The 15,980-nt window shown below is 47.0% G+C and overlaps 1 protein-coding gene across 3 annotated transcripts in view; it reads left to right on the top strand.

The window, feature by feature from the left end:
• The window catches only part of Ptprm (protein tyrosine phosphatase receptor type M), a 676,296-nt gene that overhangs the window by 631,037 nt on the left and 29,279 nt on the right, over positions 1-15,980 (top strand). For all 3 annotated transcript variants that reach the window (XM_055610111.1, XM_055610108.1, XM_055610112.1), the window contains one exon: positions 14,346-14,462. In XM_055610111.1, the coding sequence (XP_055466086.1) occupies positions 14,346-14,462 (117 nt within the window). The remainder of the gene's footprint in view (positions 1-14,345; positions 14,463-15,980) is intronic.

Here is a 15,980-nt window from a genome sequence, read left to right as displayed (position 1 = left end):
CAGATATCAGAAACCCAAATACAGTAAACAATTAACTGTGACAGACTTAAGCCAGAATGTAATAATGATAATGATAAGATAAATTCTGCCTATGGAATCTAGGACTTGGAGAAGGCAGTTACAGGCTAGAGCCTTCTAGGAGAAATGATTTCAAATGGCAAGAATGGGACACAAATCATTTCAGCAAAACAAGGAAAGAAGCCACAGAGAGGAGAGACGGTGGCAGGACCAGAAAGCCGGTGGCCAGGCACATCTGTGTTAGAGTGGAAGGGGACTCTGATACTGGAATCTAGTTCAGAGCTTGTTGAAAAGGGTCTGTGATGGAGAGAGGTAACAGGGGAATGTCTGACTCACCGGAAGCCATTGAGGAAGGGATTCAGTTCTTCTGATTAGTGTTGTCGAAACGTTCTGGCCCGGTACGGTAGAGTACACCTGCTGGCTCAGCCACTCAGGCAGGAGGATCATGACCAGCCAGAATGACAGAGCCAGGAAGAAGGAGAGAAGGGAGAGAAGACGACAAGGAAAACAATGACTATGGTAATCACTGAAAAAAACGAGGTGGTCAGAGAGGAACATGGGCTCTTCATTGTTGAGCAGTATCGGCAAAAGGCGAGTGTGGGAGATCACAGCTTGGATGTGTTGGGAGGAGGTGCCATTAAAGAAAGAGGAGAACTTGGATATGAACCTGCGTCTCCGGCTTCGTGACCTGGACAGTCAACATGAAGGCTGTTAACCAAGTTCTTCCTGCAAATCCGTTCCCACCTCACCCCATCCTCCATGATAGGGCTGGAGATTTAAGGAGAAGGGTGCATGGCTCCTTTTTGATACGTGGAGTTCGAGGAGCTGATTGAAAAACAGATTGAGCTTTCCGGAAGTCTCAGGAAAGAGGTGAACGGAAGGCTCTGTGAGATCTGAGATGTCTTTTTCCGTTTCCCACCGTCTGCTGTGCCCTCTCTTCCCTCAGCTTTGAGCTAGATGTGGCTCCCCAGATGAAAGACAAGGCACAGTCTAAGGAGTGTCAGAACAATGATTACAGTAATGAGTGCACATGAGCCCATACATGGGTGGGGTGCTCAGTGATAGGTTAGCGTGTTTGTCTGTTTTTCATTACTATGTTGAAATGCCTGGGGAAATGTACGTTACAAAGCAAATGGGCTGATGAATTTCCACAGCTCTGGTAGTCTAAACATCTGTGTTCCGATTCTTGCAAGGGCCCCATTGGCTTCACCACATCATGATGGGGACACTGAGAGCCTCTCTCCCTCACTCATTCTAAAGCCACTGGAAATCAAACACAGTATCTGCGCAGAAGACATAATTCGCACTAAATATTCTCAGAGAGTCCACCTCTAAGGTCCTGAGTGGTATTAAGTTGCTGGCCTTGTAGCCTAAGACTTCGGGGATTAAGCTCCTGTGTGACTGGGAAGGGAGCTATATTCGAGTGATAATATTTAGCATAAGCAGAGTTGGGAATGTGAGAAGAAGTCACTAGAGACGCCAAATAAAACAAGAAAAGAATGAAATGACAAAAGGAAAATCACAGACAAAATGAGTGGTTTCTGAGCAGTCAAGCACAGGCTACATTCATTCAGTTGATGTGGACAGTCACCAAAGGCTGAGCCTACAGAGGTAAACTGTGTCTGTGCCCGCTGGAGTGGGGACTCAGGTGACATGATTAACCTCAGTGACAGTGGATATCACAGGGTGATGTGGGATTCATACAAGGGGTGCCTCGTGTGGACCTGAAGCTGAGGCTGCAGGCAGTGTTCCCAGATCAGTGCCCTGCGCTGAGTGTGGCAGGGCACCTATCCAAAGAGGAAGGGACAGGAGTTGGGGGCACAGACAACCACAACATGCATGAGGGATGCTGCAGATGTTCAGTGTTGACACAGAGAGAGCTGAGGCTCTGACGTGGAGAGCTAAATGTGCAATTCTAGAATGCAGGGTCATTGGCTCGCTCTCAAGAGTCCCCAAGAGTTTGCATGAGGAAGGACCATGAACTAGGAATACATGTGAGGTTATACAAAGACAGCCACTTAAAACCAGAAAGAAAAAAACAAAAACAAAAAACAGCCCAGAACTTGACAAAGGAATGTCAAGTTCTGGACTACTTTCCCCTCTTGTTTCAGGACACGGCCTATCAGGGTTGTTAGGCCCTGTGCAACAGAGATCAGTTCTAGCTAATTAAAGTCAAAGGGGAATTTACCTGAAGAGGACCAGGAGCTCTAAATGCTAATCTGGAAAGTGAAGCCTACAGACAGGCAGGAAAGAACACAGCAAGTCCAGAGGGTAGGGAGCCAGACGGTGTGCTGGGATGCCTGTGCAAAGACGATGAACATGTATCCTCCTTCCTTATGCTCAAGATTCCAAAGATGGGGTGGAGCGTCCGGGTCCCCAGAGCTGGTTCAGATACCTTCCCTGTGCCCAGGCCCTCTGTGCTGGTTAGTTTTTTGTCAACTTGACACAAGCTAGGGCCATCAAGAAGAGGTAACCTCAACTGAGAAAATGTCTCCATCATTGTAGGCAAATCGGAGGGTGAGGGAACATTTTCTTGATTAATGATTAATGTGGGCAGAGCAGGCCCACTGTAGGTAGTGCTAGCACTACCTAGGTTGTGTAATAAAGCAGGCTGAGCAAGCCATAGGAATCAAACCAGTAAGCATCATTCCTCCATGGCCTCTGCTTCAGTTCCTGTCTCTAGGTTCCGGCCGGCTTCAGTGCCTTACGTAGTTCCCCTCAGTGATAACCGGTGGTTGGAGCACGTGAGCCAAAGAAATCCTTTCTTCCACTAGTTGTTTTTGGTCATGGTGTTATCACACCGATAGAAAGCAAGCCAGGATGACCTCCTCTAACAGACTCCACAGGGAAGAAATCTCTCTCTGGGTAAGACTATCAAAAATTCACTGGGATATAGGGAGAAGTTCTGCCTTCCCTTGTTCTGGAGAAAGGATGAGGAGGGGGAAGACATAAACGAGACTGGATACAGGAGGCAGGTGGCTGGAATGCTATGACTGCCAACAGTCAACATGCTTTAGCACTGGTTGGTATAATCCATCATGGCATAGTGTCGGAAGAAGCTCTCCACCCCGGGGGCAGCGTGGGAGGGGCGTACTCGTATCTGCACAGGTCAGAATGTTGAGACAGAGTTGAGACAAGAAGGATTCCACGGTCCCCCCCCAAAGCATAGCTGCCAGCTGGGAACCAAATACTCAAACACGTGAGCCTGTAGGAAACATTGTATATCCAAAGCATATCAAGTAGGGTATGATTGCGGGTCCAAAGTCAAAAACATTTGGGGGCAAAGGGGGAACCAGCAGATGTCCATCTCTGAGCTTCAGTTTCATATCCTTGAAGTGAGAGGAAATTGATCAGTTCCCAAATACTTTGCTCATGTGAAGATTTGTTTTTATTCATTGTTCATGCTGACCAGGAAGAGCCACTGGATAACAAGCACTCCTGTGTATTTATCCACAGACCCCCCAGGGCTCACTAGAGATCTCCTCCTACCCCCTGAGAGGGAAAGTCTGGGGTCTGGACCCTAAAAAAAATAATCCAAAGACATGATGCAGAGCTAGCCACCCTGCTTCTCCCACGCTTTCCATGGGAATTGTGTGGGGCGCTTGGCATGGAATGTGTGACTATTGTCCCAATGAGACAAGCCTTGTCCATGATGGCGCTGTATTTTAATTTATGTGGATCATAGAAGATGGTCTGCGTTGGATTTGCCAGCCTCCTTTTGAAAATGTTCTGGTCTGATAATATAAACTCTTTTGTTGGGAGATGTTTCTGTCACAAGTTCTCAGGTTTGCTGGTCATGACAAGCCCGTGCCCTGTCACCCAGCACAGCAAATCCATCCTCCCCGCTCTAAGCACACTCCCTTTCTCTACTCAGAGGTCTTTCCAGAGTGCAGAAGGGAGGGGTGCTAGAGAAAGTGCTTGGAAAACCTCCTGACCACTTACTGAGGACACACACACACACACACACACACACACACACACACACACCCCTTGACCTCAGTTTCAGAAGTGCTCTTTTACATCTGGGGGAATGGCAAACTGCTGCGGTCTGCCCTGCATGAGGCCACGGTCTCTTTCCTGGATTCTGTGTGAGCTGAATAAAGCATTAATGAATTTCCTGTGGGAGAGACAGGATCAGTCTCCTATCTTCAGCTCACACCTCCTGCGTTTCTGCTTTATTCGAGTTAGAAACTTAAGCTACTCAGAGCTTCCCTTCATGTCTCCTGCTGGGCCTTCTCCATGCCGTACGTGCTTAGGAGTCACCTTGCAGGAACAGTGACAATTCAGACCACACAGATGCCAGTTCTAACTATCGTGGGGATGAAAAAGTCCCACAGTATTGTGTGTATTTGTTGCATGTATGTGTCCACGTGGGTGTGTGCATCTATGTCTGTGGGTGGCCAGAGGTGTATTATCAGGCAGCTTCCTTGATTTTTCTACAGCGTATTTTTGAGGCAGGGATGATTTGGCTAGCATAGCTGGCCAATGAGCTCTATTGAACAACCCCCAACCCCAGTGCTCCGGTCATACATGCCTTCATATGCAGATGGATGCTAGAAATCTGGACTCGGGTTTTCATGCTCAGACCTTGCTGATTGAGCAACCTCTGCAGATCCTGGCTTGGTATTTTACCCTTTCCCTTTCTGTGCTTAGATATGTTTGTGTGCACAAATGATTCTCGAGTTACAGCTCCCTTTGGCCTAAGAGTAGTAGACCAGGTGAGAATATCCCCTAGGTGAGCAGCCTCCACTGTCTAGGTTCATGTAATCACATGATGACAGATCACCTAACAAGCTTCTCACAATGCTCCCCCCCCCCCACCGCCATTTAAGTAACAGCTCTGTTAGGTGACCTCTGACCTGTTGTAGGCCAAAAACTCTAAGACACAACGTTTTAAGACATTTGCAATCTAATTACGGTGGCATTATACACAGCTGTGTAGAGAAGCCCCTCCCCCGCCAGCCACACGCGTCTGTGAGAAAGATTTCTTCCCTGAACCCCAAGGACGGAACACACCGAAAGAAGTCAGGCCTGTTGAGGGGAGGATGTGTAAGCTAGTATAAAAGGCACGCTTCGTGCGGGCCGATTGCCGTTCGCGCCTTCTTCCCCTGCATCTCTTCTTCACTGGAGTACCCTGCGTTTAAAGTCACCTGTGTGTAACAGTTGCCTCAAGGGTACAAGTGCGGTCTGCCACCGCTGTATGAGGCTTGACAGAAGTACAACTGCATTTAGCCTACCTGATTAACCCTTTGTGTTGACTTCTCAGCAATTCAGCCTAATCACTTGTGTCCTCTTTTTAAGAGAGAGAGAGAGTTTTCTCACATGCCAATGAATTACAAATGGAACTTCAGAGATGATTCCTGACACCTTAATGTCAGCCGTCTCTCATATTGCTGCCATGGGAAGGTATTGCAGATCAAAGCACATTGGTGGCTCTGAATAGCAAGTGTTTCTTGTTATTCAGGTCTCAAGCGGGCTCCCAGGTAATGGCAGGCTGAATGCAGACCAGCTCTCTGACAACCTCCTGCCCAGTCATGGGTAGTATCTATGCACCGTTTGATGGGCCTAGGCTGTGTCCTGTCTTGCCTGGCACTGCCTCCTCTCCCTTTGTCTGCTCTAGTCTCAGAGATGCATGCACGCGGTCATCCACCACGGAGACTGTAAAGTGCCAGGGCTACCGGAATACATACACAGCAGATGGACATATGTTCCTGAGGGAACACATCATAGCCAAGAGCTTTTATCACCAACCCCAACCCCACTCCTACCTGCTCGGACACAGCTATAGTTTCTTAACACCATCATTGCGCATGATGTGAGAGAGTAGCCCCACGGCTGCTGGAGCACTGAGTTGCACACATTAGGCAACGCCCATCTTTGAACAGCTTTTGCCGACAAGTAGGAAATGGTGCACTCACTCCAAGGCGGGATCCCTTTTCCCTCCTCCACTTCCCACCTCTGCTTATCTAATCCTCTAAGCCCCTGGCCCTGCTTTCCTCCTAAGGCTTAGGGTTATCTGGCCAAGTAAATACATGAGTAAGCCGGGGCCTCCCGGGAGGATAAAACAGAGAGGCCGAATTATGCAGCGAGCAGTTTGATGGTGTTTCTATAACAAAGTGGCAGGACAGCAGTTTCTCCAGTTCGCCTGTTTATAGAACAAATAAGGCAGTAATTTAGTAGGCGGCAGGCAAAGAGAATTCATTACCTTAGAACTCTGTTCCAGTAGTATCTGTCCTATGTGTAGGACAGCACCTTTTGGCTCGAGCTTTTGGCTCGAGCTTTGCCCATTTCTCTGAGAAAGAGCTTCCAGGCATGCCACTGCTGTAAAATCAACTCACCTCCCTTCCACCTGACAGGAAGAACATGGTTCTTTCCTGGATTACAGACTTGTAAACCTCAGGATCAAGGAGGGAACATCGGAGTGCATTATTTAAGCATCTCGGGGCACTGTTGGATTATAGAAGTGCCCTGATGACATTAGTCATGAGTGTAGGAAACAAATAAGCTGGATAGCAGGATTTATTGGGCATCTCTGTGGAGAAGCACAGAAAAGGCCAGGATGGTGATTTGGTTGGAACTCCATCTGCAGAGGGGCTATGAAGAGCTGGGAGAGTTGGTACTTTAAAACTGGACGCTACCCCTTATACCTGTGAGCTTTGGGCTGTCTGCTTTGCAGAAATAGAACTATGTAAACACATAAGGCCTTTGCCTTCTTCCTCTCTTTTTCTGGATTAGCAGTCAAACCATGCTCCTCACACAGACAAGGCAAGATTTCAGCTACCAACCCTCACCTGTGTTCTCTCTCTCTTCTTTTTCAAGAAAAGATCTTGCCATGTTGCTGTATAGCCCAAATTGGCCTTCCTACCTCAACCTACCAAGTTTTAGGATTACATTCCTTTCCCACCATGCCTGGCCAGATCCCTCTGTTAAGGAGTAAGATGGTGTCATCATTAACTCACTGCTACACTCCTCCTGATGTTGTAGGGGGTCCACATTCAGGAGTAAATTCATAGACATTCAGTCTGTTCAAACAATTGTGTCATGTACTTCCCATTCTTGCCACACATTCCCGTCACCATGTTCTTCCAGTCCCTCTGGGGTTGTTTAGAAAGGACTGTCATAACTTAAAGAGAGGCCATTGGGACAGCTTGATAAGACCTTGGGTAGGATCTTGCTTTCTTTCATCCTAAAAGTTATTTACCTCCCTTGGGAGAGTCCCTGGGGCAAATATGTACCTCAGAATACCCCAAAAGAATTCCATCAAGATTAAGAATCCTAGTGTCAAAATAGCACTCTAAATATTGAGATTCTAGGCTCTTTCTTTTAAAAGCATATAAATGATTCACCTAACCTCACAATTAGTAATCAAAATTATTTTGATATTTTAGTGTCCGCAATAAGAGAAGAAAAACAGTGGACTTGTATTTTGGAAAAAGTTAAATCAGCATTTTTTTTTCCAATATGTGGTTATATGCCCTCAAAAACATGTGCCTGTAAAGTATAGAATATGAAGTGTATTTTGGTATGTAAATGAATGTAAAATGGACAAGATAATTATTATAATATAAAAGTTAGAAGTATAGATCTGAGATCCTGATAACATGTGTTTGAATCCTGGCTTGGTCCTCCATTATCTTTGTGGAAGTTTCTATTTTAGCCAAAGAGCTTGCTTGGAATAACAACTTAATTTTTCTGTGCTTCAAAAAGAAAAAAAAAAAAAAAACAGACTTCTGATGTATGGTTCACTCTTCTGAGTCCAAGCATAGACCATGAGGAATAATGCTGCAGTAAGCGGAGCCTGCAGAGTTCTGTGCTGTGGGAAACCCCTTCTCTAGCATGGAGATGTTGCCCTCATGGAAGCCCAGCAGCTCCATGGCAACCACTACCGCCATGGTGAGCACAAGAACCAGTCCACAGACATTGATGTGGAAGCTCCTGAGGAGGGTCTTCAGAGCTCCACAGTGTCTGCGAAATAGATATGGCCGTTGCTCCATATCCTGGAGAACAAGTAAAGCTTCCACACCTGCAGTTAGTCACTGTCCAGCCAGCTCTCAGCTCCAGACACTCCTCTCCTGACTCCTATGCCTCCAAAGAGCCAGCTTGAGAGGTACATAAATGGGTTACTGTGGGACTTGGGATAATTTGAAAAAGTCCAGTGTGATCTTTTTCAAGTTAGGAAACATGTCCAGAGTGGCTTCCTGACTCACAAAAGGTCATGTGGCCAGCTTACAACCCAGCAAGAGTGAGTCCCAAGCCCTCCTGCCAGCTGCAGAGGGTTCTCTTCCTGGGAGCACACTGTGGAAGATTTAGTGTTTATTTTTTGTGAGGCTCTAAAAATTATTCCTTATCTACTAACCTTAAAAGTCAAATCTACTTAGAAGGAATGTGCATGTGTGAATGTGGTGTGCGGGTGGGTAGTGTATGTCTGGGTCTGTGTGTATGTCTGTGTTTGTATGTGGTGTATATACACACCTCAGGATGATGTACGTGAAGAATGTTTGCTTGAACCAGAAAAGCCACGTCCCAGCAACATGAAACACACAGAAAACCTAGGTCCCTGGTGTCACTCAGCACCCTTGAATGGCGTTCCTTGCCAGTCACCCCTGGCCTGAAGCTGCCGGTGTCTGCTCACAATGGGAATGGCCCAAAGGAAGCCCCATGATAGAGCTGCCTGGCACCTCGTCACAGGCGCCCACTCATTGTGCACTCACCCACTGCTGCCTTCTCGAGCCCAACTCACCCTCTTATCCTCCCAGCTACTGCACATGCTTCACACTCTATCTCTCCATGGCCGGGAAGCTGGCTTGGCTGTTGCATGCCTCAGGGCAGGTCACTCACTGATCACGAGCATGCGTGCAGAGGAATTGTGCAAGGACTACAGCAGTGCGTTCCTGCACCCCACTCTTTTCAAATACACACTTTTAAATCCCAACACCATCAGAAGAAGCTGGCCACTGTGAACTAGAAGTTTGCCTTTGCAGTCAAAGGATCCTGCACTTCCAGGCCCATCCAACGAAGACTTGAAGCTGTGCTAGCTTCCTGGAAAAGTCTTCTGTCAACACATGTCCCTCCTTATCCACCCACGGAAACAACGTCCTTTCTCTTTGGATGCACTCATCTACCTTGGAAAGCTGCAGATTCGTCCCTTTAGAACTCCCACTCACTCTCCTGACTGCCCATAGCAGTTTCATCGAAGTTTTTTGTTTGTTTGTTTTTTGAAACAGGGTTTCTCTGTGTAGCCCTGGCTGTCCTGGAACTCACTCTGTAGACCAGGCTGGCCTCAAACTCAGAGATCCGCCTGCCTCTGCCCTCAAGTGCTGGGGTTAAAGGCGTACATCACTACTGCCAAGCTCTCATTTAGAAATGTTTAACAAACATTCAATTGTACCAATCTTATTCTAAATATCATACAACAGTAATATTCATAAACATTTTTATCATGCTCCTTCTAACAGATAGAAAACTGGAACTTCCAAGAGGCTGAATAACTTGCCCAACATCACAGCTAGTAAATGAAGCTTGGCTTTTAACCCAAAGGGATAAAACAGCCCAAGGGAATGTGCTTTTGATCACTGAGCTTGCCCTGTGATCTGCCGCCAGTTAGACTTGCTGATTGTACGTGTCTCTCTGTAAATGCTACAATCACAGCTCATTCCTCTGTGTCCCCAGAAAGACCTAGATAGGGTTCTGCTTTTAAGACTGCCCAAATAACAAACAGGACAACCTGGAAACTTGGTGTCCTAGTCACAGACATTGGTTCTTGCCACATTGGAGCCACGGAGTTGAAATGCTAATTCCTCAAGCCTTTTGCATCTACCTGTTTCAAGTGAGGTATTTGTAAAAGATGGGTGGTGATCCGGACTCTCTGGGATTCGTATAAGGTACACGCCCTGGCTTCCTCATAGAAGAAAGCAGGAAACTTGCAAATCAACCTCTTCCCTGATCCTCCAGGGGAGGATGCAGCTCTGAAAGCATCTCACCCAAGCCAGTAATGGCTGTGTGTATGGAAGCTGCCGTGGCCTTGCAAATGAGAGTTCGAAAACTGTCTTTGTAACTCCAGCTGTTTGCTTTAAATCGCCTTCACAAGACACAGACACTTTTTTCCTAATTTCCATTTAGGAGCTGGCAGTATTGCAGCCATCACATGATCTAACATTCACCAGCACTTGGTGATGTGGAAAGAGCCAGAACAGGCCTAGGATTTGCACAGGGTCTCTAATCTAAAATGTGGCCTCCTTAAGGTAAAAACCACGTGGAAGAGATTTACCTTGTGCCGCTCTAGGGAATGCCTCTGTGCTTACGGGCCTGAGTTTATATGCTAATAGTGCTGCTATTGTTCAAATGGTGTGTAAGATGCTTCTTTGAGGTGCCATCGTCAGATAATATGACATGTCAGATAATATGACATGTTTGGTGCTGGTGAGCCCCTTCCTGGGACAGAACTTGAACTTGGGGCCTTGCTAAATACCAAAGCTCCTTTCTTTAACAGGTGCAGAACAAAGCAGTCTGAGTGAGTGTGTCTCTTGAAAGCCTGCTAAAGCTGGCTTGTGCTGCTTTCTGGATCCATATTCAACTGAATGAAATCTAAGAGCTGGACAGAAAACCCAAAGCCATGAGCTGGGTCATGGAGGCTTTACACAGAGGCCTAAATGGATGAACATAATCTCTTTCTGTAAAGGAGCAATTCCCCCAAATCAGAACTGTGCAGCCCTCGGGAGCACTTCCTGTACTGTCCATGGCTGAAGTCCTTGAGTACCAGCCATGTGGATCAGGTCTGGAAGGAAGAGGCCATGCCAGATCCTTTGTATACTGCCCTTGATAGTAAATGTGAAATGTTCTACGAAAAGTGCAATTAAACGAGACTTACATATAAATGAATATAGCTGTGATCTTAGCTGGGCCTAGAGACCCCTGCCTATAATCCCTGCATGCAGGGGAAGCAGTAGAAGCATGATGGACTTGAGGTCAGCCTGAACCAAATGGCAAGTTCTGGGACAACTTGGACTATATTGAATGACCTTGCCTCAACTAAGGGAAAGAGAGAGAAGAGGAGAGATCTTATACTATTCATGATAAACCTGCTTAGAGGCATATCACCTTGAGATCTGTGGGGAAAGTCAACAATGGCTTCAGAATGTGCCCTCCTCCTGCTCCATGCCCCCCCACACCTCTTCTGCCTCACCTAGACAGCTAAAGCCACTTTAGACTTCCTACTTTATATCTGCTCCTGAAGTCAAAACCCAACAAGACCAAAGAAAGCCATGTGTTCCCTGAGCTCTGCCCCCCCCACACAACCCTACAGCTGGACCCCGGCCCTGGCCTACCCGGGGAGTTAGTTCATTACCTGCCCTTGCTTTCTCATAGAAGGAACTAGGGGCAAAGAGACCAGTCTGGGCCCTTGTAAATCATTTTCTTCCCCCCCCCCCCCCCCCAAGCCTCCATGTAAGGATACAGCTCTGAGAACATCTCACCCAAACCAGTTACAGCTCTGTGTATGGAAGCTGCAGTGAACTTTCAAATGAGGGCTTGCAAACTATCTTTGTAACTCTGGCTGTTTGCTTTAAATCGCCTCCCAAGAACACAAGCGTCTTTTCCTAATTCCCACTGGTAGTTTGTCCAAGCCATACAGTAGGAGACTGGACATGCCACCCTCTCTTCTGGGACTCATCTTATTTCTGGGGAGTACAGTTTGCAGAAAAGAACAAAAGCAACATAGAATCTTCCCTTCGTTTTCCTTCCAGTGTCATAAGCCACACAGTTGTCCCTGCCCCAGACTCCTCTCCTTCATGTCTTAAACATCCTGCTTCATCTTTCTAGGACTCTGAAAGTTCCTAGTGTCACCTAGGGTCCAGATTTTAAACATAACACTTGAGAATAAGGAGAACCATTTCTGAGCTCTTGTAATCAAGCGGGTGCTTGGCTAGATGTGTTTACTGCGCTGTATCTGGTGATCTCCAGGCTTATATGCAGTTGGGATCACATAGGCAGTTCCAGAAAATTATGGTTGCTTCTGTCCCACCACAGAGATTGAGAAAGAGCCTGGAAAGTGACCTGAGCTTTTAGAAATACACCCCTTGGCTGATTCTAATGTGTGGGTAAATTTGAAACCACTAACTTCATCTTAGGGCACTCTGGGACAAGAACTGTCATCAGCCCCTCTTGGCAGATGGAGACCCTGAGGTTGTTTAAACAAGTTGCCCAGCCTTCCTCAGACTGCTATCAGCCAGGTTCTGCAGTCCGGTTGAGTTGTGCTCATTCTTTCCGGTCAGTGTGGAATACAAGCCAGGGAGCTTCTAGGAAATGCCAACCCTCCAGACCCTCAGAATTTGTTGAGAGTCAGTGTGAGGTGTTCTGGTATGTGCTGGAGTTTGGAACTCTTAGTGTAGCCATGTCAGGATGCACTCAAGGTCAAGATGATGTACCGCCAGGCTCGGGAGCTGTGGCTCTATCCCAGAGGCGTTATGACCGTAATAAGCATGGGATGAGTTGAAAATGACTCTCCTTTAAAAACTTCTTCCAGGAAGTTCAAGTTCCCCCCATTATAAATGCTTTCTGTGTTTTAAGTTAGTGATTTTTAAAGCCAAAGTTAACGACCCCTTGGGAGTAGAGACTGCATCTCACCTGCAGCCCTGAGTACGGTAACGAGCAGGCAGAGGGACCCAGTGCTCTTTGCTTGATTAATGGCCCAATGAAACCTGCATAGGGCACCAAAGTAATCAGAGGATCCTGAAGTGGCCTCATTTCCAGGATGGAGGCTGTTGCCATCCATGATGAAGATGTGTGGGAGGTAGAGCCTCTGCTAGACGCTGGACAAGTACCCCTCAGGCTGCTGGAGACAGCTGGCTTGGCACAGGATCAAAGAGGAGCATCGGGTTGTGAGGCTGGGGCTCCAGCAGGTGTCTCAGAAAGCCTGGGTTTCGACATCTCTGTATGCAGAGCCAGAGCCAAGAGGTGGCTACGCGCCCCGCGTGCTGCAGTTGTGCAAAGTCTTCATCCCTGATGAAACATGTTTTCCTTCCTGTTCCTTTTTCTTTAAGCAAAATGATAACTTGACAGAGGTCCAAGCAGTTAAAAAGATACTTAGAGGAACTCAATTTAGAAGGATTTCTAGCAGGCTGAAACAGATGTGGCAGACCATTTCAAGATGCTCTCTGGGAGGTGAGGTGGGGAGGACCGGATTCTGAATGGGCCCCTCTGCCTTTTCTGGACCCGCCCCGACAGGTGCTGGTGTGCAAGAAGCAAGGTGCCCTAGACACTTTCTGGAAGGAAGCCCCTCCCTGCTTCTGTTTTCTTAATTACCTCTGGATTGGAGCATCCGAGGGCTCTGGGCCAGCTCCCAGCCATGCGTTTCCGAGCAGGCCACTGTCCTTTGCTTGAAGAGCCTCTGCACCTGTTCACCAGTGTGGCTGCCGTGGAAGCTCTTGACTTTGGAGCTGCCCCACATGGGCTGGTCATGATCTAACACAGAGAGGAGTTCCCGTCGCCTGTCTGCACGTGGAAGCATCCCGCTGCACCTCCCTAGTGGCAGATCTCTGAAAGGCTCAGATTTCAGATGCCATCTGAACTGCCGCATGGGAACTGTCCAGAACTGGATCCTCAGTCCATGCTGGCGGGTGTTAGCTCCTGGACCCCAAGGCACAGGAGGCCCCGAGTTCACATTTATTAAAAATTCACAGCCAGAGAGGGAAAGAAGTCTAAAATAGATGAACAGGCAGCCATACAACAAACTGCCCTACACGAGTTGCACCTGTAGTTCATCAACTATGATAGGCCAGACAAGGGTTTTAATTAGGTGGAAGGTGTCATGATGAAACCCACTTCTTCGTGTACTAGCCTGAAACTAATTTTAAAGAGAGAGTCAGTACCTGCAGCCGTAAGCAACAATTATAAGAGTCTGTGAGTCTGATGCAGAATTAGTTACAAAGCTGCATTCCTCTCCAGGCAGAGTCATTTCGTCTTTAGTATTGAAACGTTCTGAAACTTAAGATTCAAAGAGACTAAAATATGGTTTGTTTTTCCAGGCCATTTCCTGAGTAGTGAATGATGGGAAATGAATGCTTACTATAACGGCATAATAACTACACTTTGTTAATTTTAGGCCATTTCCCTACGTTTCAGTCTTCCCCGTGACTTCACTTTATTTTGGAACCAAAGAGTGCCGGTGATAGGTGATGCTAAAAATAACAACAAACAAACTTGCTTTGGGGTGTGTGGCCAACCTGTGTGTGCAAATTTATCCTGTAAATCATAGTATGAGCCACACACACACCTCTTTGAAGGAACTACATAAAGAGCTAAACCCACAATTCCCTTTGTGCTTCTTGAAGGTGAAATGCTGCAAGTACTGGCCAGATGACACCGAGATCTATAAAGACATTAAAGTCACCCTAATAGATACGGAGCTGCTGGCAGAATATGTGATCAGAACGTTTGCTGTGGAAAAGGTAAGTGGGAAAGCCAGAGAGAACCACAGTAGCCTCGTCAGCTTCTCTAGGATCAGGCCCGGATGCAGGTAGGCTCCGGTGGTTTCTCAAGACTGCGTTTCGCCCTCTGATTCTGTAACATCTCAGCTCCATCCTTAACGTGAACCATTCCCATTTCACGGCAATCTGTATTTTGCGACTAAACCCAAAGATAATGTCTACCACACTATTTTGACCTGGCTGATGTTCGTCTGCCCTTTTTCTCTTTTTTGATGCACAAAGCAAGGTTTACTGAATTTAGAGAAATGCAGTTCCAGCCTGATCAGTCTCTCTCTCATATTGAATATCCACTTGAGTTTCCCAGTTCTGAGAAGACATAAGTACTGAGACAGTGGTCCTTACTGCTCCTGGAATCCCTCACCCCCCTCAGGCCCAACATTCAAATGAGACTGAAGGGTTCTCTGGGTGGCAGTGACCTCTCTGGAAGCCACATGAGGGAGCTAGCAGGCAGTCTTGCATGAGCCAGCAGCCTTCCTTCACATTCACACCAACTTTGCTCTCTCTCAGCCCCGGGTGAATGTCCTGCATCTGTTCTCTCCCACCTCATCCCATGCGCATGGATAGGGCCGCTTCTCTGGGAGGCACTGTAGGGCATAACAGGGACTCTCCTTATCCCCCTCTTTCTGCTGACATAGGGAGGGACCGAAGGTGAAGCAAACTGCAGTCCGTCCACAGAAGTGGCACAGGTAGGCTCTGGGGAAGGAAGGTGGAGGTGACGTGACTGAGACACTCTGCCCCTCAGAGGCCCAGAGGCTGTCCTGTCAAGAGCCTCTTCTCCAGGACCCAGACCTTCACAGCTGCTGCTCTGAAATTATCAACTGGTTGTGAATGTGCACATCAAGTGGTAGCAGACCCCTTTGAGGGCTGGGTTATGTCGGAGTGCTGGCCTCTTAGCTCCTGGCCCTTCTCCTGATTACGTGTTGCACTGCCTCTAAATGCACTTTTTTAGAATAACAAGGGGATCTCTGGGGAATGAGGACATCGCAGGATCTGCTTATGGTCTAATTCACACTGCTGACTGGAGCTATCATTCCTAGTTTGAAAATCCAAATTTATGATTTCACAAAGCTGAGAAGGCTTTATTTTCATCTGTTTCTCATAACGTTTGGCTTCTTTTTCCTATAGCCTATCATTTTTTTTTTTAATAAGCAAGAGGGAGGCTTGGAGACTTCAAAGAATGTGAAGTTCAGGTTGACTCAGTTCTTCGAGTTCTAAACCTCACACTTTGATGTCAAAAATTTTTTTTTTCCTTCTCAGGCAGGACTGTGCAAGAAAAGCACTTGCAGGATTTTTGTATGGCTCCTGGCAAGAGCATTCATGAATAACTGCACTAAAACAGACAGCAATGAAAAGACCCTCGGTGTTTGTTTTTTTTTTTTTTCTTAAGCCACTGCTTAAACATGAAGTTCTTTGAACAACAGTCAGCTCTCTAATAAGCTGAAAATGAATCTTGGCTGCTAGAGGAAGGCTTGTTTTGTT

Source organism: Psammomys obesus, unplaced genomic scaffold (assembly GCF_907164565.1).
Source record: "Psammomys obesus unplaced genomic scaffold, mPsaObe1.curated_primary_1811, whole genome shotgun sequence".
In the NCBI taxonomy this organism is placed as follows: Eukaryota; Metazoa; Chordata; class Mammalia; order Rodentia; family Muridae; genus Psammomys; species Psammomys obesus.
This window is presented reverse-complemented; position numbering and strand designations above follow the sequence as displayed.